This window comes from Dromiciops gliroides, chromosome 1 (assembly GCF_019393635.1).
Source record: "Dromiciops gliroides isolate mDroGli1 chromosome 1, mDroGli1.pri, whole genome shotgun sequence".
NCBI classification, from domain to species: domain Eukaryota; kingdom Metazoa; phylum Chordata; class Mammalia; order Microbiotheria; family Microbiotheriidae; genus Dromiciops; species Dromiciops gliroides.
In genome coordinates this window covers 273,264,706-273,291,683 of record NC_057861.1, presented here as the reverse complement: position 1 = coordinate 273,291,683, position 26,978 = coordinate 273,264,706, and the positions used below count along the sequence as shown (strand labels likewise).

The 26,978-nt window shown below is 36.5% G+C and overlaps 1 protein-coding gene and 1 pseudogene across 5 annotated transcripts in view; one reads left to right on the top strand and one right to left on the bottom strand.

Moving 5' to 3' along the window:
* Nucleotides 1-15,390: 15,390 nt before the first annotated feature.
* LOC122737577 lies at nucleotides 15,391-15,490 on the top strand (annotated as a pseudogene).
* Nucleotides 15,491-17,267: 1,777 nt separating this feature from the next.
* Nucleotides 17,268-26,978, bottom strand: part of YTHDF3 (YTH N6-methyladenosine RNA binding protein 3) — a 43,713-nt gene continuing 34,002 nt past the window's right edge. For all 5 annotated transcript variants that reach the window (XM_043981713.1, XM_043981730.1, XM_043981706.1 and 2 more), the window contains one exon: nucleotides 17,268-21,481. In XM_043981713.1, the coding sequence (XP_043837648.1) occupies nucleotides 21,422-21,481 (60 nt within the window). In that variant the 3' untranslated portion in view covers nucleotides 17,268-21,421. The remainder of the gene's footprint in view (nucleotides 21,482-26,978) is intronic.

The following is a 26,978-nucleotide window of genomic DNA, read 5'->3' as shown; positions in this document are numbered from 1 at the left end:
TGTAAAGCACTTAGCCCAGTGCCTGGCATACAGACGGTGGTATACAAATGCTTTTTTAATCCCTAGGACAAGTCGGGGCCATGCTTCCCTGGGTTACAGCTGTCAGGGAGTAGAATTGTGCCCCAGAACAAGGAAAGGTTTCATCACTGTTTAAAGATGGGTTATTGCTGACTGCAGAGGGAGGGAGGAATCACAAGAAGGTGCTATTTCCTAACTTTTGCTGCAACTGGGGAAAAGAAGTCTGCCCCAGAAAGAAGTCAGCAGCCTACACTATAAGGGGTTGAGAAAGCTCTGATCACCTCAATATTCCACCCTGGGGCAAATCCTTGGAATCCTGCCCTATTTAGGGATCTGACAATGGGATTCCCAGGACACTTACATGATACTGACACCTGCTCCAGAGAAGCTAGCTCTGCTCATCCCCCACCAGTCTTTGGTGATTTCTTAGAGTTCCATTTCTGAAAGAAAGTAAATATGAGAGTGTTTTTCTTTGCTCAAGGAGGACTCAGTGGGAGGCACAACATCCATGAGCTTGGAAGTCCTGGGTGGGATCAATTTGTTCTCACTCAGTCAGGCATGAAAAGTAGAGTTGTTTCTTGGTGAATTGTTTGGGTAGAGTGGTTGTCACAGCCACCTGAGAATATTCTGAGTAAAGAGCTGGGCTTGGTGAAAGAACAGAAAGGCTTAAATGGTCTAGATCCATTCCAAAATTGGATTTAACTCAAAGAGCTGGAAAGTTTCAAATAGTCAAGGGGTATGTAGGCCATGGATATTTCATTCTAAATAAATGGTAACTCCATTACAGAGAGGAAATGAAACAGAAATCCTAAATTGAGGATAGAGGCAAGAAAGATCATGAGATTGACTAAGTACAAAGGACAGTAACTGTGGCTCATTGGGTCACAACACCCACTTAGAAGGTATGCCAGTAGACCCAGAAAGATGGAAAACCAATAGGAGAAAAGCCATCAATAGAACAAAGAGCAGTGAACAGAACCATATTAGTGAATAACCTTCATCTGGCTTCTTGCTGGTACCCCAGACAGGCCAGTGCTGTAACACACGTGAAATATGTAGGCTCTTGAAGGATTGATTGGTTGTCATCCTTCATACTTAAAGAGGACCAAAATGACATCACTATGTTGGACTTAAAGTCCAGTGTGTCCAACTGTGGCTGATCAGACCAATATGAGCTCAGAAGGCTCTACCAAAAGTCAGGAACAAGTAGTCCATATGAACATTTGGAGTGAAGATGTCACTAAATTTGTGCATCTCATGTTTCTTTTGAGCTACTTCAATTCTGCTTTGTTTATAGAGTACAGCACCTTCTTTGATGCAGGCAAGCCACAATGGTTGGTCCTGTGCTAATGTCTCCCATGTCTCACAATCAATTCCAAATTTCTTCAGAGAGACCTTGAGAGCATCCTTGTATTCTTCTTCTGACCTCCGTATGAGTACTTGACTTGTGTGAGTTCTCAGCAAAATAGTCTTTTAGACAAATGTATGTTTGGTATTCAAATAATGTAGCCAGTCCATTGGAGGGGCATTCTGTGTAGTTGAATTTGAATGCTTGGCAGTTTAGCTCAAGTGTCTGGTACCTTATCTTGCCAGGTGATCTTGAGAATCTTCCAAAGACAATTCAAATGGAAACAATTCCGTTTTCTGGCATGGCACTAGTTTGCTGTCCAGATTTCACAGGCATACCACAATGAGGTCCGCCCAATGGCTAAAGAGAATATTATGAGATAGCTTTCCTTCCTTCCAACGCTTCTTCTATCCCCTCCTAGGGAAGAGAGTGCCTGCTCCACTTTGACTCTCTGATCAACTTTCCCTTTTTCAACATCGGTAGTCCAAGTCCCTCTAGCCCCATCCTCTTCCCCCCTTCTGCCCTTGCCTGGGAAATAGCCACTCACATTGATTGGATGAATGAGGAATCATCAATTACTTCCCTTTTTTAAAACCATCAATTACAATCCTGTTAAGATGGAAGACCACTGGGCTTTATCACCTACCCTGCATGTTTCAGTCCTAGAGGCATTTTTTTGCTGATAGCCACTGAACACTAAATATCCATGGACCTTGCATCTGCCTTTTAACTAAAGTCCAGAATAGGTGTTGTCTCCCCCATTAGAATGTGGGCTCCTAAAGAGCAGGAACTGTCCTGATTTTCTATATGTATCCCCAGCACTTAGCAGTGCCTACCCTTTAAAAAGTGCTTAATAAATGCTTTATCTTCATTCATATGCCAAGTTGTAACTCTCACCTTGCAGATTTTATTTCAAGGGTGTTAAATATAATTTTATGATGTTGGCTACATGAAACAAATCTCTAAAAGTTGAAAATTAGAAAATAAATCACATTTATAAAGTGGTTTAAGGTTACAAAGTGCTTTCTCTGTGAATTGGATAGAAAAAAAAGAAAAATCTATCATCATTTTTCTTAATTTCTTCATCTATAAAATGAGGGAGATAGACAATATGACCTCTAAGATCCCTTCAGCTCTAAAACTATATTCCCTGTATATTGGAAGGATAGGAGAGATGGTGAGCAGTACTAGACTTGGAAACATCCTATCTCTTTTACTGGTAATTTAAAAACAAACAAAAATCAGACAAACCTTTTACTGTACAAGAGTAACTGAAATAAGCAAGGTTCTGAGAATATTACAGTATTCTTAAAGCCCCAACTGGTAAAATGGAAAGAAAATTTAATGAGATCAAATCTCAATAGCTCCCTCTGCTGTTACTTTTGCTACTTTTTAGTTTCTCTTCTTTTATAATAAAAATGCACACTGAATAAGAAAGTACAGTATCATTGGTTAAAATGTTTAAATGCTTTTGCTAAATGAAAAATCCCCTTTAGTGTCAAATATTTTTCCTCCTGAACAGCAGAGACAATAAAAAGAAGTAGGGACCAGGTTTCTCAGATTAAAGAGAACATTTAATTGTTATTGTTCAGTCATTTCAGTTGTCTGACTCTTTGTGACCCCATTTGAGGTTTTCTTGGCAAAGATACTGAAGCAGTTTTCCATCTCCTTCTCCAGTTTATTTTACAGATAAAGAACTAAGGTAAACATCATTAAATGACTTGCCCAGGGTAACACAGGTAGTTAAGTGTCTGAAGTCAGATTTGAACTCATGAAGATGGGTCTTCCTGATTATAAGTACAGTGCTCTATCCACTGCACCACCTAACTGCCTAAAGAAAACATAGGCTATGTCATATCCCCAAATCAAAGGAAAACCATTCTCTCAAAATAGATACATCACACAGAAGCAAATGGGAAGATGAAACCTAGGAAAGCATTCAGGTGCATTCAGATTGCTCCAATTTTGTTACAGAAGTCTTGAATTCCTATAAAAATCTTGTTATAATAACGACATCAAGAAATGCTTTGAACTATATATTTTTCAAGATGGCTTAGTGTTTTGTACTTCTCACTGTACTACTAAATTACACCACAATTTATCATTGCTGTTTATGCAGGGTATCATCCCTACTAAGCACTGTGAGGGACAGAACAGTACCTTCATTTCCCTATAGTATTTTGCACATAGTAGGTATTACTATAAATATTTGTTGATTTGAAATCAAACATCTGCAGATGGGTCACAGAAACAATGCTTTTATAATCTCTACCAAGGTCCCAACTATGAAATGCCATCTACAGGGATGTTGTCTCTTTACATAATATTGCTCTAGGGGAATGGGTATTATTCAAATACACCCCCAAAAAAAAGATTTTTAAAAAAATAGTTAAATTTTAAAACACATATTGATTTGAAAAATCTAAGCTCACAGTGATTCATTATTCTTTGAAAAGTTATTTTTAATTTATTTCATTCATTAAATTGTATATTCAATAAGTTTTGTTTTAATTATTAATTTCACTGTCCTCTGAAGCCCCAATATCCAGGGGCATTTGGCTATGTTCCTAGTCACTCTCTTGTGCTCCAGTCATGCATTTCCAACTGCCTATTGAATTTTTCAAACTGAATGTCCTGTAGGTATCTCAAATTCAATATGTTCAAAATAGACCTCATTATCTTTTTTGCTCAAATGCACCAAAAGGTAAGTTTTGTCCTATTTTTCAAAAACAGCAAGAGAACCCAGTAGTCCAGTGAATGGGACTTTGATTCCTTGGAAAATTCTAGAACAGATCATTAAAGAGATCGTTGGCAAATATCTCTATAAGGAACCAGTGATTACAAAGAGCCAGCATGGCTTCATCAAGAGCAGGTCATGACAGACTAACCTTATTCCCTTTTTTTGACAAGATTACTAAACTAGTTAACAAAGTGAATTCTGTATATATAGTTTGTCTAGATTTTAGCAAAGCTTTCAATGAATTATATCATCCTATTCTTGTGGAGAAGATAGAGAGATATAGATTAGATGTAATGCATTTAGATTGATTCAGAATTGGTTCAATGGCTAGATTTAGAGAGCGTTTATTAATGGTTCAATGTTAAGTTGGCAGGGAGTCTCCAGTGGAGTACCCCTAGGGATCTATGCTTACTGTTAACATTTTTATCAATGACAGATAAAAAGTCAGAGATGGCATGCTCATCAAATTTTCATATGACACCAAACTGGGAGGGATAGCTAATGTACTGGATGACAGTCAATATCCCAAAGGAACTTGACATGGTAGAGGATTGGGATGAATCAAATAAGATGAAATTCAATAGGGATAAATATGAAGTCTTGCGCTTGCACAAAACCAACTTCACAAGTATAGGACAGGAAGGAGTGGTTAAACAATAGTTTGTCTAAAAAAAAAAGAATGTAGGTGTTTTAGTGGACTGAAGGTTCAGTGAGTCAGTGATATGATGAAGCCAAAAAAGCTGGTGCAATCTTAGGTTGAATTATTAGGGACATAGATCCCAGGACTATAGAACTAGTAATTCAACTGTACTCTACCCTCCCTAGACATCAGGTGGAGTACTGTATTTAGTTCCAAGTGCCAATGTAAGGAAATCCATAAATTGGGAAATATCCAGAAGAAGGCAAAAAAGAGGGTCAAAGGGCCTTTAGTCTATGTCATGGGAGTACACCTACCAAAACATGTATTGTGTGTATGTGTATACACACACACACACATTTGTCTAATGATGGTCATATCTCTAGGGCAGGGAGTGAGGGAAGAAAAAAAATTTAAAGAAATTTTCATGATAATGTTGTATATTTAAAAGGAATAGTAAATTGTATGGATTAGATTTGCAGTTTCATGTGTAATAATCTTTTTATTATACTATGTCAGGGAAATGCTTGTTTTATTTCATAAATTAAAAATAAAATAAAATTTTAAAAAATAAATGCTTATTGACCAATTCATTTAATTTTAGAAAGACAAGATGTGAGCTTCCCCTGTAGAGACAGGATCTGGAATAAACTTCTGGTGCCATAGTATAAGAGTCCCTGGTAAGGCCTCCCAGTTTTCTTTTATGAAACAAAACTTCATGATTGTATTAGAATAACCTCTTTTTTTTTTCCCTTAAAGAACAGATTCTTAATGTCTGGGTCCTCACTGGCTCATCAGGTTTTTGCTTCTAGTCTCAAGAAAAATTGCACATCATTAGAGGAATAATTTCTTTGTCCTTTCTTTAGACTGAGCTGCCTGGTCCTAGATGGGATGGGCCTAGCTGTATTCAGACTTAGGTACCGACTAGGCTGTCAATATACCCATAGGGGGACTGGATAGTCAAGTATTCCCAATTCAAGTGCTCCCTCAGAGTCTTCTCTAAACATTCAGGTTAAGGTCCTAATAAGGGATCAGATCTTTAGACTCGAGAGTAGACATAGCTTCAGATTGGACTGTCCTCCACAATGTCACTAACCTCATAAGCTGGGCTTAAAACTGTTTGGTTTTTGGTTTTGTTTGTTTTGTTGCTCAATACCTGAAAAGGTTCTAACCAAATTAATTGAAGAACCTTCCCATATGATGTGTTCCTGATCTCTGGAACCTGTAATTTTATCAAAGCACACTAATGCTTTGGTTTCATTCACCTCAGTCTCTTCTTATTGTTGGGAACATTTCCCTTATCCTGCTCAATTTTAAAAATAAAAAGAAATAAGCTTCAGAAGTGCAAGATGAAGAAAAAGAAGTCTGTCTGAACAAACCTAGGGCTTTATAGGTTTAATGCAATGCCAAATTACCAAGGAGTTATACCTAATAAAACCTGACAAAATAATAACAATTCATCAGCGGCTAGGTACAACAGCAGATAGAGCACTGGGCCTGGAGTAAGGAAAACCGGAGTTCAAACTCAGTTTCAGACACTTACTAGTTGTTGTGACCCTAGGCAAGTCACAACTTTCTATTTATGTTTCCTCAATTGTAAAATAGGGATAAAAGCACCTACCTTCCAGGGTTATTGTGTGGATCAAATGAGCTAATATTTGAAAAGTACTAAGCACCAATCTGGTGTAGGGGTGTGAGAGAAGGTCAAGAATCACAAAGCAACTATTTTTTTTTTAAATAGAAATAAAAGGGGCAGCTAGGTGGCACAGTGGATAGAGTACTGACCCTGGATTCAGGAGGACCTGAGTTCAAATCCGGCCTCTGACACTTGACACTTACTAGCTGTGTGACCCTGGGCAAGTCACTTAACTCCAAATGCCTCACCAAAAAAAAAAAAAAAAAGAGACATGAAGAGGGCCTACCAGTACCAGATCTCAAATTATACTATAAAGCAGTAATGATCAAAACTAGCTGAAAACTGAAAAGATGATCAGTGAAATTGATTAAATAAGCAAAATCCAGAAACAATTGAATATACTAGCAGCATTTAATAAATACATGGAGACCAACTACTAAGTTGAGGACATTGGTATCCAATAAAAATTCCTGGTTATTGTATAACCTGGGAGTGGAGCTGCTTAACTAAACAAGCAATAGAGATCATAGAAGATAAAATGGCTAATTGCAATTTCATAAATTTGAAAAGCTTTTGCACAAACAAAATAAATTCAGTTAGAATTACAAAGGAAACAGTTGGTTTTTAAGGAGTTTCTTCCCCAAGTTTCCTTGATAAAGTTTTGATACCAAATATATTGTTAACTGATGGGAAAAAATGCATTAGAATAAAAGTCATTTCCAAATAGATAAATGATCAAAGGAAAAGAGGAAGTTTTCAAATGAAGAAATTCAACTGTATAAAAATTATCCAAATTAGTACTAAGAGAATAGAATTTTAAATAATTCTGAGCTACTACTTTACAACCAGAATGGAAAAGATGAAAACGGTAACTGTTGGATGAGGTACAAAAGAGGTGTCAAGCATGAAGCCAACTCCCGAATACAGCCTGAACCAATTTAAAATGTAATTGGAAAATATGTAACAAAATAAATAAAAATACATTAAAACATAGATAACATTACATTTTAAAAGTCAATATGTGGCACACAGGAATCCTTATGTATGGATTACTGGCCCCAGTATCTATAGATTTTGACATGACTGAGTTACAGAACCAGCACACTAATGAACTACTGATGGAGCTGGGAATTGATGTATTCTAGAATCTACCTTGGAACTGTACCCCTAAAGTCACTAAATTGTGTATAACCTTTGGCCTAGATTATGTATATACTCCAAAGAAGTCAAAGACAGAGGGAGAGGTACAAAAATATTTAGAGCAGACCTTTCTGTTGTAGGAAAAAACTGGGGGGAAAGTGGCTATCCATCAATTCGAAAATGGCTGAAAAAAACAACAGATTAATGAATGTAATTAAATATTAATGCACTAAAAATGATGAACATAAAGGACTCGGAGAAACTTGTAGAAAAGTGTGAAATAAAGGGAAATGAGAAAATTTACAAGATGATCACAAGATTATATGGGGAAAACTTTTTAACAAACTTCAGGACTCAGATCAAGGCAGTGACCTCTTCATTTTCCAATAGTTGAACACCTTTGGATTGGACTCTATCCCTCCCCCCCTCTCCCCAAGGACGTCATCATCAGGAAACTCAATATCCTTTAATACTCATGCTCCATCAATATCCTGTGCCCCTCTGACTGTTCATCTGAAGGTGGAGCAAAGAACTCTTCCAAAAGCCTCTATTTAGGGGAGGCTAGGTGGCACAGTGGATAAAGCACCAGCCCTGGATTCAGGAGTACCTGAGTTCAAATCCGGCCTCAGACCCTTGACACTTACTAGCTGTGTGACCCTGGGCAAGTCACTTAACCCCCATTGCCCCACAAAAACAAAAACCTCTATTTGAAGAGGGCTCCCAAGCCAGCCATCTCTTCATTTCCTACTCAGCAACACTCCTTTGAACTGGAGGAAAGGAAGGAAATAATCATTTATATAGCACCTAATCTGTGCCAGGCACTATGCCAAACATATTTTTTTTACAAATAATTTCTCATTTAATTCTCACAATAATCCTGTAAGGCAGGTGCTATTATTACAGTCATTTTACTGATGAAGCAATGAGGCAAACTGAAGTTGTCACTTGCTCAGGGTCACAGAGCTAATGTCTGAGGCCAGATTTGACTGCAGGTCTTCCTGACTTCAGGCCCAAAGCAAAAAAGGAATGTTTAGCCTAGAAAAGAAAACATTCAGCAGAATACAATAGCTGTCCTGTCTAAGATGGGTTAGAAAACTTGTGTTTGACCCCAGGGGCCATGAGCAAGAGCAAGAGGTAGAAGTTGAAAAGAGGCCTGTTTATTACACTGCTGCCATAAGATGAACCTCTTTTAGTCAAATATGTATTAAGCACCTACTATGTGTCACGCATTGTGCTCAATGAAAGGGGATACAGATACAAAGCTCCTCAAGGAGCTTACAATGGAATTAGGGCAGACAGTACACAAAAGGAAGCTGAAAGGGGGGTATGGAGGGAGAGGTCATGCCAGGTATCTAATGGTGGAATATGGTGGAAAAAATCAGAGAAGTCCCAGAGTAGTGCAGTCATGTAAGAAAGGAAGAGATTCTTTGAACCAAGCTCCTTTCTTAAATGGTTTTGGAGTTCTTTCTCCAATCAGAGGGGGACAGAGAGTGGTAGAGGTGAAGTACCGAGGCTGATGGGATCTCGTAGGATGTCAAGGTTTTCCCAATAATGAACTCTGAACAATCAGTGCTGTCCAAAGTAATGGGCATTTTTAAAAGGTGCTGAATTCCTCCTCCTCATAATTTTTTGAGTAGATGCTAGATCACTCACTACCTGTCAGGTATGCAGGATTCCTTTTAAGTATGGGTTGGATTAAGTGGGTGCCTAAGTCCTTTGACTCTCAAATTCTGTAAGCCAGGGAAATAGATGGACATCTCCCCATAGGAGTGGACAGCTAGAAGTCTCCATTCCATCCAAGTTAACCATATACTACATAGCCCTGGTTATGTTCAACGTCAGACATACCATTTTTGGAACCAACTTGTCTTGTCGCATTTGGTTTTAGTATCAGAAAATTAAACAAAAGTTGAGTATAGGGGGCAGCTAGGTGGTGCAGTAGATAGAGCACCAGCCCTGGATTCAGGAGGACCTGAGTTCAAATCCAGCCTCAGACACTTGATACTTACTAGCTGTGTGACCCTGGGCACTTAACCCTCACTGCCCTTCTACCTGCTCCCCCCCCCCCCCCGCCAAGTTGAGTCTACTCACCTTTGAATTCTAAAATACATTAAGTTGGGTTTCATGTGAAACAACATTCTATCCATATTGTATTATATATATTACAAATTATGAGTAATACCAAGGTATGCTATAATAGAGTAAGAGCAGAACAAATTGTTTTGAAAGAATAACACTAGAGGGCAGCTAGGTGGCACAGTGGTTAGAGCACCAGCCCTGGAGTCAGGAGTACCTGAGTTCAAATCCAGCCTCAGACACTTAACACTATCTGTGCGACCCTGGGCAAGTCACTTAACCCCAATTGCCTCACTAAAAAAAAAAAAAGAATAACACTAGTTTTTTAGTGTAAGGTCAGTGCTTTCACATCTGGGCTGACAATCTTGGGTTTTGGTCAGTTCTCATCTCAAGAATTGAATATTTATCTCAAACTCCAGTTAGGCTAATTTTTAACTATGTCAGGATTCAAATCCAGACATCACAAAAACCAATGATTGCTTAAGGAATGGCTTTCCAGGGAAGTTTTGGGCATAAATTTTTAAAAAATGTCCTTGAGATGAGGATGATATCCAATTCGATCTTTCAAACATTTAATTTCACACATTTGTCAAAACAATTCATCCTGAACTTATAGAAATTCTAATCAGGGTGATCCTTGTCAGTCAATTTGGGGGCAGCTAAATGACTCAGTGTATAGAATGCTGGGCCTGGAGTCAGGAAGACCTGAGATCAAAAGGAGCCTAAGACATTTAACTAGCCATGTGACCCTGAGCAAGTCAATTAACCTTGTTTGCCTCAGTTTCCTCACCTACAAAAAATGAGCTGGAGAAGGAAATGGCAAACTACTCCAGTATCTTTGCTAAGAAAAGCCCAAATGGGTCATGGAGAGTTGGACAAGACTGAAAAAATGATTGAACAACAAAACTGAATCAATTGAGAAAACAGGGGAAGGCACTGGGAAATCGAGTAGTGGGTGTGGAGTGATGGAAGGAAAAAGAAATACCAGGATGGAATTCCTCACTGGCCAGATGGAATATTCAAATGCTACAAGCAACAGAACACAATAATATACGTGTTATGAGTATATTACCCATCTTTGTTACCCATGCAATAGTCACCTTGTCTTATAGTCTTCATTAGTAAAAACCCAAACATGAACCATTATGATAACTCCAATTTATGGATCAACACTTATTTGGGTTTTGTTTTTGTTTTTTGCTTTTTTGCACAAGGCAATGAGGATTAAGTGACTTGCCCAGGGTCACACAGCTAGTAGATGTCAAGTGTCTGAGGCTGGATTTGAACTCAGGTCCTCTGGACTCCAGGGCCAGTGCTTCATCCACTGTGCCACCTAGCTGCCCCCCTGGATCAACACTTATTTCAGATGAGAAAATAAATGTTATGAAGAACTCAGTAAGATCCTTCAAAATAAGTCATTATGTATGTTAAACCTCAGTGACTTAGGAAAAGCTTCATGTAGGATGTGGTATCTGAACTGAGTTCTGAAGGAAACAAGGGATTCCCAGCATAGAGGGCAGACATTGCATATAATTGGAGAATGAAGTTGGGATGTGTGGTACAAAGAAGATGGAGTTCAGTCAGGTGGGAACACAGGCTGCGGAAAAGGGAATAATGTGTAAATTGGAAAGGTTGAGTGGGGTCAGATTGTGACAGGTATTAAATGTCAGTTTATATTTGATCCTAAAGGGAAGAGAACCACTTTAGCATAATGAGTTGGGGAGTTGTGTGATCAGACCTGTGCTTTACGAAAATCACTTTAGAAGTTATTTGGAGGATGGTTTCAAGTGGGAAAAGATTTGTAATGGTAGGCCAATTGTAGATGGAGATCTACAAGAGACTAGTGCAATAGTCCACATGAGAGTTATAGAGGCCAAAGTGGTTCATGGCCATGTTAAGTAGAAGGCAACAAAAGGGACACGTGGAAGACTTAGCAACTGACTGGACATGTGGGGTGATTGAGAGGAGTTGAGGATCATACTTAAGTTGTGAACCTCAGTGATTTAAGGTCAGTGGTTCCCTTAACAGAAATAGGTAAGGACCGATACAAATTGAGAAAGATCACGAGTTGTTTTGGAAATGTTGTGTTGAGATGTCTATGGAACATAGATGGATAGATTGAATAATCAACTGGTAATGTGCTACTTTCAGTAGGAAAACTGGGTAAGAGATATAGATTTATAAGTCATTTGCATATCAATGACATTTTAAACTCACTGAAACTGATAGGGTCACCAAATAATAGTGCAGAGAGTAAAGGACTCAGAACAAAGCCATTTACTATACTTCCAAGTTTGAGGGTATGGTATGCATAATAAACCACTAAAGCATAGTGAGAAGTAATCAGGCAAAAAGAACTCAAAGAGCTATGTAATGAAAATCCAAAAGATTATTGAGAAAGTGGTCAATAACGTTAAATGCTGAAGAGGGGTCAAATAGAGTGAGTATTGAGAAACATCATTCAATTTAGCAATTGAGAAATTCTTGGTAATTTTAGAAACAATAGATTTAGCTGAGTGAAGAGGTATTTTAATGATCACAGTAGAACAATAAAAGATAGAAAAATCTGTAATTTTGTTTTCCTGCAACTTTCCCCCATCAAGGATAGTGGAGCTAACACACTTTGAACTCTTTATTAGTCTTGGATGAACTCAATAAGAATAAAAGTGGAATAAAAGAGAACAAAGAGAGAAAAGACAACTGAATAAACTGAGTATAAAGTAGGTCCATGCTGGAGGGAACATGATATAAGGGCATTGAATGCAATGAAGCACAGTTCAAGAGAAAATTGTAACACATGAGTTTGAACCTCTTATTTTGCCATCTACCATCTGTGTAACATTAGGTTAATGATTTAACTTCTCTTGGCCTCAATCTGCTCAAATGGGTTGGACTAGATGACCTCCAAGGTTCCTTTCAACATATTTGATGAACCTTTGAGGTATCAATTTTTACAGATCCATGAAGGAAGACATTAAATGAGCAGCAAAAATTTCTGACATTATTATCCAAAAGTGACCAAGAATATCCCTACAATCTAAATACTTTTCTCCTTTATTTAAAAAAAGTTTTAAGAGAATAAACTGCTTGAACATCCTCTTTGAGGGTAGTAGAAAGGAACAGAGTTGTTCCACAATAGGCTGCATCTTAACCTTAAAAAAGTTTGAAAAATAGAATGCAAAATCCCATTGTTTATTATTATCTAAACATAAGCACACCCACATTTGCTTCAGTAGAATAAAATGCTAGCTTAGATTCTTATCCACTAAGATGTTTTCCATGCATGCATCGAAATTGTTCAAGCCTAATCAGGGGAGGAATGAAACAGATTTTTCAAGGTGTCATTAACTATTATGAAGGATATCCAGCATTATAGATGGTATCAGGGCCTCCAATTCTCCTGTTTGCAGATGGCATTACCCTGACTGTATTATACCACAAAACACTGCAAAACTTCCCAGATAAGATCCCACAATCATGCAAAAGTTTACCCTAACCTAACAGGAAAAAATCTAGGTGGGTCACATCCAGACTATTATATGAAATTATGACAACTCATAAAACTTCTCATGAGTATGTATCTTAGACACTACCACCAGACAATGAGTTGAGTTAATGAGTTGACTAAACTGTAAAAGGAGGGTGGACAGGTTGTCTTTTGCAAAGCCATCCTTTAAATACAATATTCTACTAATGTGGCTATGCAACTGAGTCATGAAATACTAGTTTCTTAAGAACTGAAAATGATTATCATCCAGAGGGTATTATAAAAGTTTATTATGGGCATGAGTGAGCTAAACATACAACTAGAGGAAAAAATATTTTTAAAAAAGTATGAACAGGGGACAGCTAGGTGGCGCAGTGGATAAAGCACAGGGCCTGGATTCAGGAGGACCTGAGTTCAAATCTGGCCTCCAATACTTGACATTTACTAGCTTTGAGACCCTGGGCAAGTCACTTAACCCTCATTGCCTGCCCCCCCCCAAAACCATATGAACAAAAAGATGGGCTTGTGACCAATCTTTGGCCTAGAGAATGATTACATCATTCATAATAATTCATACATAATGTATTAACATTATGTGTATGCTGAATGACATGAATATGGCTTAATAAAAATATTCATCAAGAACATTTTTTTTTAAAGAAATTATAAAAGTAGTTGTGATCCATCTAATTAAAAGCTTCTACACATTTGGCTAGGTTACTGCTTCAGACGAGACATCCATTCCACCACCAGGTCCACATTCAAAACTTTTCCTGCTTTATATGGCCTGTCACAGCTTACACTATTGGCACAACCTTTGAGGATCCAGGGTCAGCCCCCTCCCTGAATGGTGTTGGAGTGGGATGACAGTGATAATTACATCTAAGCACACATTCACTATGCACAATTTGGTTCAACCCATCGGTAAACCTGCAGTTGAGACCTCTCACTATGGGGGAAAAAGAAACTGAAGACCAAGGACAAAATAGAGGGTGTCCAAGTCTTTGTGCAGTTTTAAGCCTTAATAGCTTGGGAGACTGGGACTTTTTTTTTTAAACTGAACTCACATAAATATTATGCATTTAGATGAGGCCAATTTTGTTTTTTAAAAATCAGCATTATTTTGGTGGGTAGAAAAGGAATGACATTTAACTGTATGATGCATTGGGAGAATGAGAATTTTTCCTTGTGCAGTAAAACTTTAATAGCACAAAACTGCCACACAGGCTTCTGGGATATCTTGTAATTTAAAAACATACCAAGTTTGGATGTTTGAGTTTAATATTTTTTCTTTTCTTTTTTTTTTTTGCAGAGCAATGAGGGTTAAATACTTGCCCAGGGTCACACAGCTAGTAAGTGTCAAGTGTCTGAGGCTGGATTTGAACTCAGGTCCTCCTGAATCCAGGGCCAGTGCTTTATCCACTGCACCACCTAGCTGCCCCCTTGGATGTTTGAGTTTAAAATGACCCTATCTATTCTAATTCCTTCATTTCACAGATGAGAAAATTAAGTCCTTATAGGTAAAGAAAGGTGGTTGGCTGGTTACTTAAAGAGCTTACACAGGAATTTGAATCTAGATCTTATGATAAAGGTTCCACTTTTCAGCAACCTCTGAAACACCTGTGCTGCTACATTGTGGCATGAAGTGACCATAGGTTCTTAAAATATTAAGACAATAGTGAACCACCTCTACTAGTTCTCCCCCTGCTGAAAAAGCTTCAAGTCTAGGCCCAGTATTGGAATGTTGGGCAGAGCTAGGTGGGAGCAGTGGACAAGAGTACCAGCCATGGAGTCAGGAAGACCTGAGTTCAAATCTAGACTCAGACACTTGACACTGTGTGACCATGGGCAAGTCACTTAACCCCAATGCCTCACAAAAACAAAAAACCAACAATAAACTGAGCACCAGTCGGGCTCTCAACCCCAGAAATTTGAATGATTTTTTTCTAGCCATGGAAACTTATGAAATAGGTAGAATTGCAAAATGGTCATCAGAACCCTGTGGTCACCTTTCAACTGATGCTCTGGCAGTGGCAAAAATCATACTATGCTAAAATTATTTATTAACAATGGCTATAATCTCAAACTAGTCTATCCAGTTAATTAAAAAAAACATAAAAGTTCAAAATGACAACTTGGGGTTTTTAAAATTTATGTTATTATTTAACAAAAAGGGGGGGGCGGCACTGGATTTACTCAGAAGCCTTGGGTTCAAATCCCAACTTTGACAATTTCTGCCTTTGTGACTATGGACAAGCTTTCTCTCTCTGGGTTTAAGCTTCCCCATCAATAAGGCTTGCACTAATGCTTGCTTCGGCAGCAGGAATACTAAAATTGGAATGATACAGAGATTAGCATGGCCCCTGTGCAAGGATGACACACAAAATCATGAAGAGTTCCATTTTTTTTTTTTTAAAAAGGCTTGGACTAGATAGTCTCTCTGCTTGCTTCCAGCTCTAAATTCATGATACTCAGCACTGAGTTCTCAACTTGAAACCTTTACACAGCCCTTAAAATATTTATGTTATGTGCACGCATGTCTACATTATGGCATATTCCATGAGATCTGCCCTCAAAGTTAGGAAGGGCTGGTTAGCCTTCCTCACACATACACAGTCTGCAGGAGAGGCACTGAGTATATTACTTACCTCTCCATACCTCTAGGTTACTTCTAAGCCCATAGAAGTTGTTGGGAAGGTGTTCCTCTGCAATGGCAGAGAGAATGTCTTTATCAGAACATACCACACCAATGGATTCCTAGGTCCAGTTCTTTCTCTCTCTCTCTCTCTCTCTCTCTCTCTCTCTCTCTGACACACACACACACACACACACACACACACACACACACACACTCTCTCTCTTCTCTCTCTGTCAATTGTTTCAAAAGTTGTTCTTCACAACAGACAAATAAGCTTCAGGGGGAAGATACAATTGTTTATGGCTCCATGCTGAAAAAAAAGCCTTTCAATGCCGTTCAGTGTTTTAAACACATTGAGAGACATTTATTGGATATCTATGTACAGGAGATGAAGGAAGAAATAATAGTATGCAGTTATTTACTCATCAATAATCGAACTAGATTACTGCTAATAAGCACTCTGCACCTGTTTCCAAAAGAGAAACAAGTTTTCTTATGAAAGAAATGTTACTTATCTCCTGAAATTTCTTGCTATTCTACTTCTCTAAGACTTTCCTTTCTCACACCTAACAAATTTTCCAATAGTTGAAGTTTCTTCACTTTTATTTTTTGAAAATGATCTTGAAGTCTTTCCTGTTTTGTCCAAACAGCAGGCTTGAGATCATTTAGTAGCAACAAAGTTCCAAACTCCTAAAGTATTCTAGTTGAGGTTTATTTACCTTCCCATGATTTCAGAGGCTCATTACCCTCTATTTGCCAAATTTCAATGTGGAAATATGCAGAATAAAAAAACTGAACTAAATATAGCCACTTAAAGAATGTGGTGGCCAGTTTAGTCTTTATTTAAGTATTAAATAAAAATAACTTATTAGAATTACTTGCAAACGTAGTTTTAAGGACATCTACTATTATAGTAATCTCAGTGATTGAGAAATAATGAGCTAGCCTCTGGTAAACATGTAACAAAGATTAGTTTTGGCAGAGAGAGGAGAGGTAAATAGTCGCTGGATTTTACTGCTGTGTTATGCTAGGGGTAAAAAGACATGAAGAAAAAACAGTTCTAAGCTGACTATTATTTGAGTAAATACTAATTTTTCTATCCCCAAAATAAATAAAACATGTTATGTGGCTCGGAGAACATTATTACTTATGAATGCCAAAAAATAGCTTCAAATGAAGGAATAATGATCAGAAATACAAAGCAAATATTAAAGTCAGGTGAAGGGGAAAAGCTTGTTTTTAATTTATAAGAACTTTAGAATTACATTAGAAAATAAGGCTTTATCCTTCTATTTGCAAATTTAGCTTCTTAAGTGACTCAAAAAAAAATTACTTCAAGAAAACACCCTGAATGGGTCACCATTTTAATAAAAATTACCTGTCCAGATTTAACAAAACGTTTTATGCTTTCAAAGCTATAAAAATTGGGAGAGGTTACAAATGTTTAACTAAGATTAATACAGTTACTAATAATGTGTATTCCCTCCAACTCATGTTTTCATTTTAGAATGCTTCTAATTATAAATGAAAACATTACAAATTACCAATATAATAAAATGACATACAGCATTTTATTGCATTTGTAGTAAAGAAGAAAATTAGCTTACAAGTTTTGACTTTTATCCTACATTTTCACTATTGCTTTATTCTTAGTTTGTGTCATTTACTCCCACATCATAAACTGACAAGGCATTTCACATAGCAACAGAAGGATTAGTCAGCATAAGTGAGAAAGAAAACCAAACGTAGCAAAAATCAATGGTGAATCTTAACAGTGCCTTTTAGGTAGTAACTGTTCTTGCTATTTTGAATGACATGTAATTAATGACATAAATTAGAAGTATTCCACTTTAGTGACTACCCTTAATAATAAAGTTACAAGTTGCTCCCAATACAGAAATATTCCATATATGTGAATAGGTAGGAGATCAAGTATAATTTATTGAAAAGCACAAGGTGGAATCAAAATAACTCCAATTAATGAAAGAGGTGTGTTAGGTGGGAGAGGGAGAGGAAGAGGCTGCTTTGTGTCAACATCACCCCCACATCCCTGTTTTCATAAAATGCATAAAATAATTGCTATTTACATGTATACTGTATTAGTGTTATGTCATCAAGGTATAAGGATAAGTTCAAGCTAAGATCGTGACATTCGGCTCGGGGATTAGGTAGAAGAAGAGGGAAAAGGTTAGAATGGTCCCCCCCCCCCCAAAAAAAAAAAAAAGAGGGAAATTTAACAGCCATGTAAGGACCAGAAGGGCTGATCTAACTTGATATCAGGTTTCCTTTTCCAGATACTTTTCTAAAAAGGAAGCAGCTATGTAATACTAAAGAAATGACCTTGTACCTGCTGTTCAAATAATAAGAAAAATTATATAGTGAATTCTGAAGTTAATACAAACCTAAAAGGCTGTTTTTAAAAACTAAAGTTTCATATTAGGTTGTGTTATAATCAATTTGTAATCAGAGGGAAAGGTGGTAAATCAGGAAAGCCATAATTCCATATGCAAAAAGATGAAAAATTTATTCTTCATTGGGCAGTATCTTATATATTAACAAAAGAGAATATAGGAAAAAAAGCAGGTGTGAGTGAAACCAGTTTTTATTGGAAACCCTCAAAGATTAAAGAGGACCAAATGGCGAGTTTTGGTACCATAACAGAAATCCTCACCCAACTGTACCATCATTCACATGAATGAACAAACCCAAACACGACAAAATTCAAAGTCCATGTTTTTGCTACAAGAGAATGTAAATGAACTAATCATTTTATCATAACCTTTTTCTTTAATCATAAGAAAAGGAGATAAGGAATTTACATGGCATAACAAAAGATATGCAAAACTTAATGAAAACACAAGTCTCTTAAATCCTTAAACTTATTTTAAAAGGATGCAAAAGTCATTTGAAAAGTATTAAATTAATTAAGCCGATTCTTTTAGTGCAAACCGTTTAACATCAGCCCCACCCCCATGCATGGTAACAAAAAGAACACAGTTCTTGAGTTAGAATGAGCATTATAAGTTAAAAATGTGGAAACAAAACCCAAAACTTAAAAAAGGCTGGGGCTTCTTTTGGAAAGAAATCTGCAAGTAACAGTATGGATAGAGAAAGAATACTAATTTTGGTTAGTTATTTCTTTACTTTTAAATATACAAACTAGAAACACCTTCCTAAATAAAATACCCCAGAAGGTAATTTTAATAAGAAACATTCAAACCAGAACTAGGAAAAAACATTAAACAAGAAATTTACTGGGCCAATAATTTTTCTGTATGCTCTATTACTTCAAATATTTGGTAAGTGCTCTCCCATCTCAGAACCCAGGATCTCTCCCATTTGGTCCTACGGTTAAAGAACATTCAGTTGTGCTGCTGAGACAATTCATCTATTAGCTTCACTGAAGGAAAATAAATCTTATAAGTACTATGGTTGCTAGACCAAGAAGGAAGAGAAGATGGGTGCTTAGAAGAAAATTTAATGAAGAAAAACAAATTACCAACTGGGAGAAAACCCTACATTATAAAATAGAAAATTCTTATTCCAAAGGACTATTGCACCTATTTCACTTAACATTAGCAATCCAGGTTGAAGGCACTGCAATGTATTTCTCACTGTGAATAAATCTTATTTCAAACTATTTAATTACATATGACATTTGAGTCTGCTATTGCAATCAGCTGGCTTGCTGAAAAGTGCTCCCATGCTGATTTATACCATAGAAGTCTATGTAAATTAAACAAATTTGAACTAGATGTACTTTTAAAAAACAAAATTTGTATTAAAGTGCCAAAAAGAGAGGCCCTCTGAGGGTAGAGAAGGGCTCAGGCTCTCTCTGAAGCTCTAATGGAGCAGATGCTCCTCAGACCATGCAGAAAAGCCAACATCCTGATGATATGATATGCCCTATAATAGTACTGATTAAAAAACAAAAAAGTTTGGTAACGATACCCAAATGCCAATTGCAATTATAAACAACTATAATAGACACATTATAAAAGGTTTCATGGCTTACTTTTTTAAACACTTAGAATGGGTAAAATAGGTGCAATTTCCCTTTAAGAAAAGTGTTTTTGTTATATGCTACTGAGATTTGAATGTTCTCAACACACTGAAATAACTAGACTAAGTAGCTGTGAAATAGCTATAGTTATTTGCAAGTACCGTATCCTTTCACTTGGATACAGTATTTGCATAGGAAGGAGAACTGTGCAACCTAAAAATATTTAAATGAAAGACTCAGAGAAACTGATGCTATATTTATAATTAATTTTCGGGATTGAAGTGATCACTGAGACCACAGTAAATGAAAACATTTCCAAACATGATGTAAACATATGTGGAGTAATGTGAAACATCAAGGTATTCGGATCTACTGTATTGCTATTATCAGTCTTAATATATTTTCTTTCTACACAGCTTTTTCCTTTTAGGACAGTACTCTCTGGTGCTAGTATATTATGTTCAATATCATCATGTTATGCAGTCAAATCAGTTAATACAGATGCTTGATGTTTTAAACTGTTTAAATCAATTTCTTCCAAGATACAAAATTAATGTTGATATGTAGCTAAAATTAAAGAAAAGGTAAGATGTTAAAAAAAAACATAACTAAAAGAATACCCAGATATGCTATATTCCCAGTTATATAGCTCTGATCAACAAAACATCAACACATTCACTTAGATACTGATTTAATCCATGGATCAAGGCCATATTTTAAAGTATTTTGAGGATGCTAGGACACTGTGAAAGCTGGAGGAAAAAAGGTGAGAAACGGTATATGCTTGCTAAACAAGAACTATGTTTATTTAGCTAGTGAATCATCTAGGAGTAAATTTTTACTTCATGATAGCAATTTGTCAGGCTCGCAAAGACCCAGAAATAAGAATTAAGGATTATTCTAAATGTAGTTAGAAAGGTCATAAAAAGTCTGATTAGACTGAGGTACATTTACTCAAAACTTTGAGATTCATCAAGTGGTAGCAAACAAAATAATTCCTCAGACAAATGCACATTTTTCAGTATACATGTTATAAGTTGGAGGAGGGGGGGAATAGGGGAAGAGGAAGAATGTGCATTAATTGGTGACATCCACCAAGCTGCATATCAATATTCAGTTACACCAAACAATTTGAGACAAGGGAAATATCATTCTAATATAATTTCAGATTATATTTCGTTTGGCTAAAATATAGCTTAAGGTTGCTTTGCCATATTGAAAGTTTACTACAATAATTTTCACATAAACATTTAGACTTGAGTTGTACTCCAGGACTAAATATGGCATGATTTCGCTTTTAATCTGTCAAATAGCTAAAATTGACAATTATAAAACTACGACAAAGAAAATATTGAAGCAGTTTGAATCTTACATCATTGAACCACTTCTAATGGTTGTTAGTATTTAACAAATTCATAGAGTTAATGAATCCTTGCATTCATTCAGTCTCCTGTGCCTTAGCTAGGATGCATAATTACAAAAGACAGCAGTACTGGTAAAAGCTTCAGGACAGAAGTGCTTGACGAAGTTACAGGTCTCAATGTGTGTGGTGAGAGTATATGGGCAGATGCGCTGATGAGAACCAATACAAGAAGAGTCAATTGTGTGTTAAAGTGTCAAAGATGTCTCATTAAGCAGGAAAAATAAAGCTTTAATAAGTCTTCTTAGACATAGGAGGCATTTCCAGAGTCTACATCATTAGTGTTGTAATTCTAGCAGGGCATCTCCACATAGTTTATGTTTGTTTCTATTTCTCTCCTGAAAGAAAAACACAAAATCAAGTTATAACAAAATGCTTTTCATTTCAATGTGTGTAATAAATGTCATTTTTTTTTGTTTAATACAGGGATGCATGCTGCTGCCCAAACCAACATTTTCCAATGTGGTCATTAACACATTTTAGCCAAATTCCAAAGGCATAGAAGGCATAATTACTATATAATAATAATAAACAGTTATAATGTCTGTTTAATTAGAATAGACAGAAACATCCATAAAAACTTATTTTTAAAATTGTGCAGACAGGCTCAGAATCAGAAAAAATATGGGTTAAAGTCCAATTGTGACCCTATCCCTTGTGTGCCCAAGTCATTTAAAGTATTAAGAGCCTCAGGCAACTCTCTAAGACTAAATCTCATTTACCTTTTGATCCAGCAATACTACTACTAGGTCTATTTCCAAAGATGATTAGGGAAAGAGGAAAGGAAATCTATATATTCTAAAATGTTTATAAAGCATCTCTCTTTGTGGTAGCAATGAACTGGAAATTGCACAGGATGCTCATCAACTGGAGAATAGCTGAACAGTTCTAGATCATGATGGAATACTACTGTGCTATAAGAAGTGATGAGCTTAATGATCTTAGAAAAACAGGGAAAGACCTGCACAAAATAATTGAAGCGCAAAATGGAGCTGAACAAGAAAACAACGTATACAGTACAGAAATACTGTTTTAAGAACGACTGAGCAGATTAAATTGTTTTGACTATTAAAAATACCCAAATTAACTCTAAAGGACAAATGAAGGAAAGGACTTATTACATCCAGATAAAGAACTGATAAGCAGATGGTATCTGTATATACCGAGTTGGGTCTAATGGTGGCCATGTCTAGGGTGGAGGGAGAGGGCAAGAAAAAAAAAATAAAAAGAAATTTACATGATAATCTTGTTGCATGTGTTAAAATAGCAAGTTGTATTATAGCAGTTATGGCAGTTTCATGAACCTATCATCTTTTGTCATTAACTATTGATTGTGGGATGTGAGACCCTAGAAACCTAAAGACAGTCTCTCTACAAGATTTTCTATCAGCTTCCAATTCTTTGCGTGAGCTATGCCCCCTTGAACCCAGCTCCCACAAAACTATGTTATGAAAATGTTTTATTCCATAAATTAAATTACCAAAAAAAAAAGAGCTAAGTTGCAGACTGGGCAGAAAGAAATTTTCTCAGCTGGGATCTCCCAACACTGATGAAATCACAAATCAGACCACAAACAAACAAACAAAACAAACTCAAATGTCCAAGACCCTTAAAGCTTTGTTAATGTACTTTTAAGTACATTAATATACAAAATATACTTCAAGGATAGGGTGAAGAATCTCGAGACCATCTCAAGTTAAGGGTCTGTAGAAAGAAACTGGGGACAGTAGGAAAGATAGGGTAGATATACCATATGAAGAAAGGAAAAAATTATTTTTGTTTTACTTACAAATAGGAGGACAGAACTTGGACTCCATAAGTGAAATTAAGGAGAGGCATATTTTGGCATGATAATAGGGAAAAGTCATTTAGCTAAAGGCCAGTTTCCTTGTCAATAAAAAGAGTGGTTAAGCTAGATGACTTCCAAGGTCTGGCAACAAGGTCATGTGAAGTGGATAAGGTGCTAGGCCTGGAATCAGGAAGACCTGAGTTTACATGTGACCTTGGACAATTAATTAGCTGAGTGACCTTGGGACAATCACATAACCTATTTGCCTTAGTTTTCCACAACTGTAAAATGGGGCTTAATAACAGCACCTTCCTCCAGGGCTGTTGTGAAGATCAAGTGAGATATTTGTAAAAAGTGTTTAAACAGTGCCTGGCACTTACATTAAAACATGATCCTTTTATTTCTAGTGCTATGTACAAAGCCTAGCACTTAGAAAATGTTTTAATAAATGCCAGCTGGATCAAGTTGCCATACACCATATGATTTAAGATTTAGATGCACTTTGGGGAGAGGACAATCAATAAGTTCTTGAGTATTCAGGAAAGGATTCATGAAGATGAACAAAACTCAAGCTAGTCGTTGAAAGATAGTGAAGGACATCACACAATTAACATTAGCAGTTAACACCTGCAGAATGATTTAAGGTTATAAAGTGCTGTGTGTACATTAGCTCATTGATCCTCACAACAACCCTTGAGTTATAGGTAGTAGAGTTGTGACAATTTAGTAGATACAAGGGAAAGTCTAAAAATGACTGTTAGCATCAAGCTAAGGGATGGAACATTTCATATCAAATGAAAAAGGGTCAAGAACAGTCTTGAAGGAAGCAGGAATGAGTATACTGAGAAGGAAATAAGGGAAAGTCCTAGTGAAGAGTAGGATGACAGAAAATCCTCACTGAAACGGAAGAATGTATGTAGTATCGCCTACAAAAAAAAAAACCCCAATAGAATCTCTTCATTCAAACACTTGTATACAATTGAAACAATTTATCTTTATTTTACATTGTCATTTATTACATTAATTATTCTATCCTAATTCTTAGAGTCACCTAAAATTTTGTTATTTCAAATACAACAGACTGAGAAGACATTGAATATTGAGTTTCTCTGCAAATCAATCAGACACAAGGACTTAATATTCTTCAGTCAATTCAGATTTTCTGCCAAGGGACAGTATAGTCTGTTTCACTTTGAATTTCATCAAGAGCAATGATATTATTAAGCTTAGGGTAGGATTTTTTCTACTAAGCATAGAGATTAATTAGCATTTCAATGAAAAGTACAGGAAAATTCAACAGCTGGTTAATGATAACTGCTAGTTATAGACCACATGGCAAACAGATTTTTCATTCATGCAAAAAACCCAAAAGTTTTATGTTAACAAAATGGAATAGAAGAAAGTAATAAAAGAAAAATCATACCATCTATATAAGTCCCACATTGAACTGAATAACTTGTATAACATAATAGGACCATGTATCAGTAAATTCACAATAATTACCTATTTCTTTTAAGGTTTTTACTAATTCTTCCACCTTTAAGAAATAAAAGTCATTTATGATACATTTGAAAGAGCACGGGATTTGGGAGCAACCCCATGGATGTTGAAAACTAGTATGACCTAGCTAGGTAAATCATTTTACCTAGAGGTCAGTGAGGTTGAGATAGGGACACTACTTGGGAGTCAGGATTTAACATTGACTCAGATGCTTACTAGTTATAAGACTTTTTGTTATTCAAATTGTTTGAGAACTGTCCAACTCTTTATGACCCCATTTGATGTTTTCCTGGCAAAGATACTAAAGTGGCTTGCCATTTCCTTCTTGAGTTCATTTTATAGATGAGGAAACTGAGGCAACAGGGTTAAGTGACTTGCCCAGGGTCACATAGCTAATAAGTGTCTGAGGCAAGATACGATCTCAGGAAGATGATGAGTCCCAGGCCCAGTACTCTAGCCACTATGTAACCTAGCCGCCCCCATTACTGACTCCAGACAAGTCTTTTAATCTGTCTCAATTTTCTCATCTGTAACATGATGGGATAGAAAACCTAATTCATTCAGTTGTAATGATCAAAAAATGATGTAAAGAACGTGCCTCTGCAAGCCTTAAAGTGCGATATATATGTTAGCTATCAAACTCACCTCTCTGACTTCAATTTCCTTACCTTTAAAATAAGGGAATTTGAAAGAAAAGGCCTCTTAAGTACCCATTCAGCTCTAAACCTATGATCTTATTTCCACTTTCAACCAAGGTCAACAATAAAAAATCCATTAAGAATCTATTACTCACCACATCAGAGGGAAACTTTTTCAAAGAAGATATACATCAGTCAATGAAAATTTATTAAGTACCTACTACATGCCGGGCATGTACTAAGCATGAGGGTAATAAAAAGAGGCAAAAAGACAGGTCCCTGTCCTCAAGAAGCTGTAAGGGGGGAGAATAGGATAACAAATATGTACTAACAAGCTACATTTAGGATGAATAAGAAACAATTAATAAAGGGAAAGCACTAGAATTAAGAGGGGTTCTCATAGAAGATGTGATTTAGTTGGGAAGTCAGGGAAAGAGGAGGCAGAGATGAGGGAAACTTCCAGGTAAGGGGGACAGCCAGAGAAATGCTTGGAGCTGAGAGAGTATCTTGTACATGAAACAAACAGGAGGCACTGGATCAAAGAGTACATGGTGGAGAATAAGGGTATAAGAAGACTGGAAAGGTAGGAGGAGGCTAGGTTATAAAGGACTTTGAATGCCAAATAGGATTTGTACTTGATTCTGGAGGTGATAGGGAGCCACTGAATGGGAAAGGGGGCCAGGAAGAGGAAACCCACATGGTCAGACCTACACTTTAGGAAAATTACTTTGGCTGGAAGACGGACTGGATTCCAATCATGAGGTAATGAAAGAGTGGTGGCAGTTGTCAGAGGACAGGAAGGAGCATGTCTGAATCTAATAGCATGTGCTTCTTTGAAAAATGTTGATTATTTATAGCAATACAAAGAAAAATTATAAACAGTCATTATAGCCTTTTGTTATATAATGTGCTCATGTAACAAAGTTATATGAAAAGTCATTTACAATTCATTTTCTTACCAGTAAATCTATTTGGGTTAATCTTGATTAATAGGGAAGAGGTACTTAAACCACATGGAAGTCTTTTTTCCATAGTACCAATCAACTACAACAAATATCAGTTAAAACTAATATTTGTTATCAAAATTGTAAACAACAGGCACACCAAAGGAAATGCAATTAACCAACAAGATTAAACACCAACTATGTCTAGTTACTGTGTACTTGGATTTATTCTAATGAACAATTATTTTATAGTTGAAATTTCTTCTGCATGCAAAAAAATTATTTTATTTTGCATTGTAGTTCAAGTGCCTAGTATATACCTGCTAAGCACTGTTCCAGGCTTCAAGGACACAAAAACAAACAAAAAGATATTTCCACCGTAAAGCAGCTCAGGTTACATACACTTCTAAATTCATTCCAAATGAAAAACTTTTGAAAACTGGAAAAGCAGGAGTGCATCTTTCTTTTATCACCTAAACAAAGATTAACTGACCCACATAGTATTTTAAGTTTCTTGTGTTAACTGACAGTTTGAAAGAATCTTAATTTTAAGATACCTTTTGAGATGTTAAGATACTTTATATGTCAGTTTAAATAATGCTCACTGCATTATTTGCTGCTGACTATATTTGTTTGTGGTATTGCAGCTGTACTTTTATTATAGTAAAGAAAAAAAAAAAAATCCAAGATGCAAAGACTTCAGCTTTGGTAAACAAAAAAAATCCTCACTACCTATCTTGTGTGTTATAAAATTACCCCTGCTCCAATAAAGTCAGTTGTGTGTGCGTGTGTGTGTTTGTGTGTGTATAAATAAAAAATCTTATACCCACCTAACCATGGTTTAAAATAATGTACAATTATAACAAAGCATCAAAGCACTATGTGGTTTGTGAACATGGGGGGAATAGGAAAAAGGATAGACATTTTTCCCCCCTGGGGGGGGGGGGAGTGGTTGAAGATATTA